Source organism: Meleagris gallopavo, chromosome 6 (genome assembly GCF_000146605.3).
Source record: "Meleagris gallopavo isolate NT-WF06-2002-E0010 breed Aviagen turkey brand Nicholas breeding stock chromosome 6, Turkey_5.1, whole genome shotgun sequence".
NCBI classification, from domain to species: domain Eukaryota; kingdom Metazoa; phylum Chordata; class Aves; order Galliformes; family Phasianidae; genus Meleagris; species Meleagris gallopavo.
Genome location: NC_015016.2, coordinates 36,692,311 through 36,693,175, shown reverse-complemented (window position 1 = coordinate 36,693,175; position 865 = coordinate 36,692,311). Strand labels below are relative to the sequence as shown.

At 46.7% G+C, this 865-nt stretch overlaps 1 protein-coding gene across 1 annotated transcript in view; it reads left to right on the top strand.

The window, feature by feature from the left end:
- The first annotated feature begins 352 nt into the window (after positions 1–352).
- The window catches only part of NGLY1 (N-glycanase 1), a 21,329-nt gene continuing 20,816 nt past the window's right edge, over positions 353–865 (top strand). Inside the window, 2 exon segments of the mRNA XM_019616514.2 lie at positions 353–420; positions 423–467. Coding sequence (XP_019472059.1) covers positions 361–420; positions 423–467 — 105 coding nt within the window. The 5' untranslated portion in view covers positions 353–360.

The following is an 865-nucleotide window of genomic DNA, read 5'->3' as shown; positions in this document are numbered from 1 at the left end:
GGGTCTCTCCCCACCGTCGAGCTCCCCCGCCGTCAGAGAGCTGTGCAAGAACGCGCGGGACACCTTCCTGGAGGCCTCTCGGCTGCTCCTCACCTACGCGGACAACATCTTGCGGTGAGCGGCGTCCCGTCCGCTCTACCCCCCCCGCCCCTTCATAGTCACCCTGCCGCGGCCGGGGCCGTGACCGATGTCCAAATTCTGGATGGGTGTCGTATGTCGCCTGTGTGGCATGGATGAAAGCAAACACTTGAAAAAGCGTCTTGCAAACGGCCGACGCCGCGTAGTGTAGGTACTCTGCTTCTCAGTGTTTTCTTTAATTTGCAAACTTAATTAAAACTTTCGATTTCTTCAGAAATCCTTATGAAGAAAAGTACAGATCAATTCGGAATGGAAATCCAGCGTTTTCCACGAGGCTGTTACCTGTCAGGGGAGCAGTTGAGTGTTTGTTTGAAATGGGATTTCAAGAGGTGAGTATAATCATTTCTGGAGCCTTCATCACTTTACAAACTAAGATTTAAATTTTTTTTTTTCTTCTTTCTCAACACAGTAGATGTTATGCCAGGGTTTGTTTTGTTTGTTTATTATCCACCCTTCTTTGCAAATGTCAGTGGTTAGTCAACAGAGAACTTAGGTGAGGCTGCTCCAGAAATCCTGATGGAGTCAGAGCTAAGATAATCTTTAATAAAGTTGATTTTCTGCCTCAGTGGCAGAATATCCTACTAGCTGTTGTACTGGCAATCAGTATATCCATGCTGGCACAGTGAGAATGGTGGGGACTGAAGTGAAAGCCCCCAGGTTTATTAACAGCCTGCTATCAGATGAATAACAAACTGTATCCTCAGGCTTTAGTTTCCATATCGTAAAA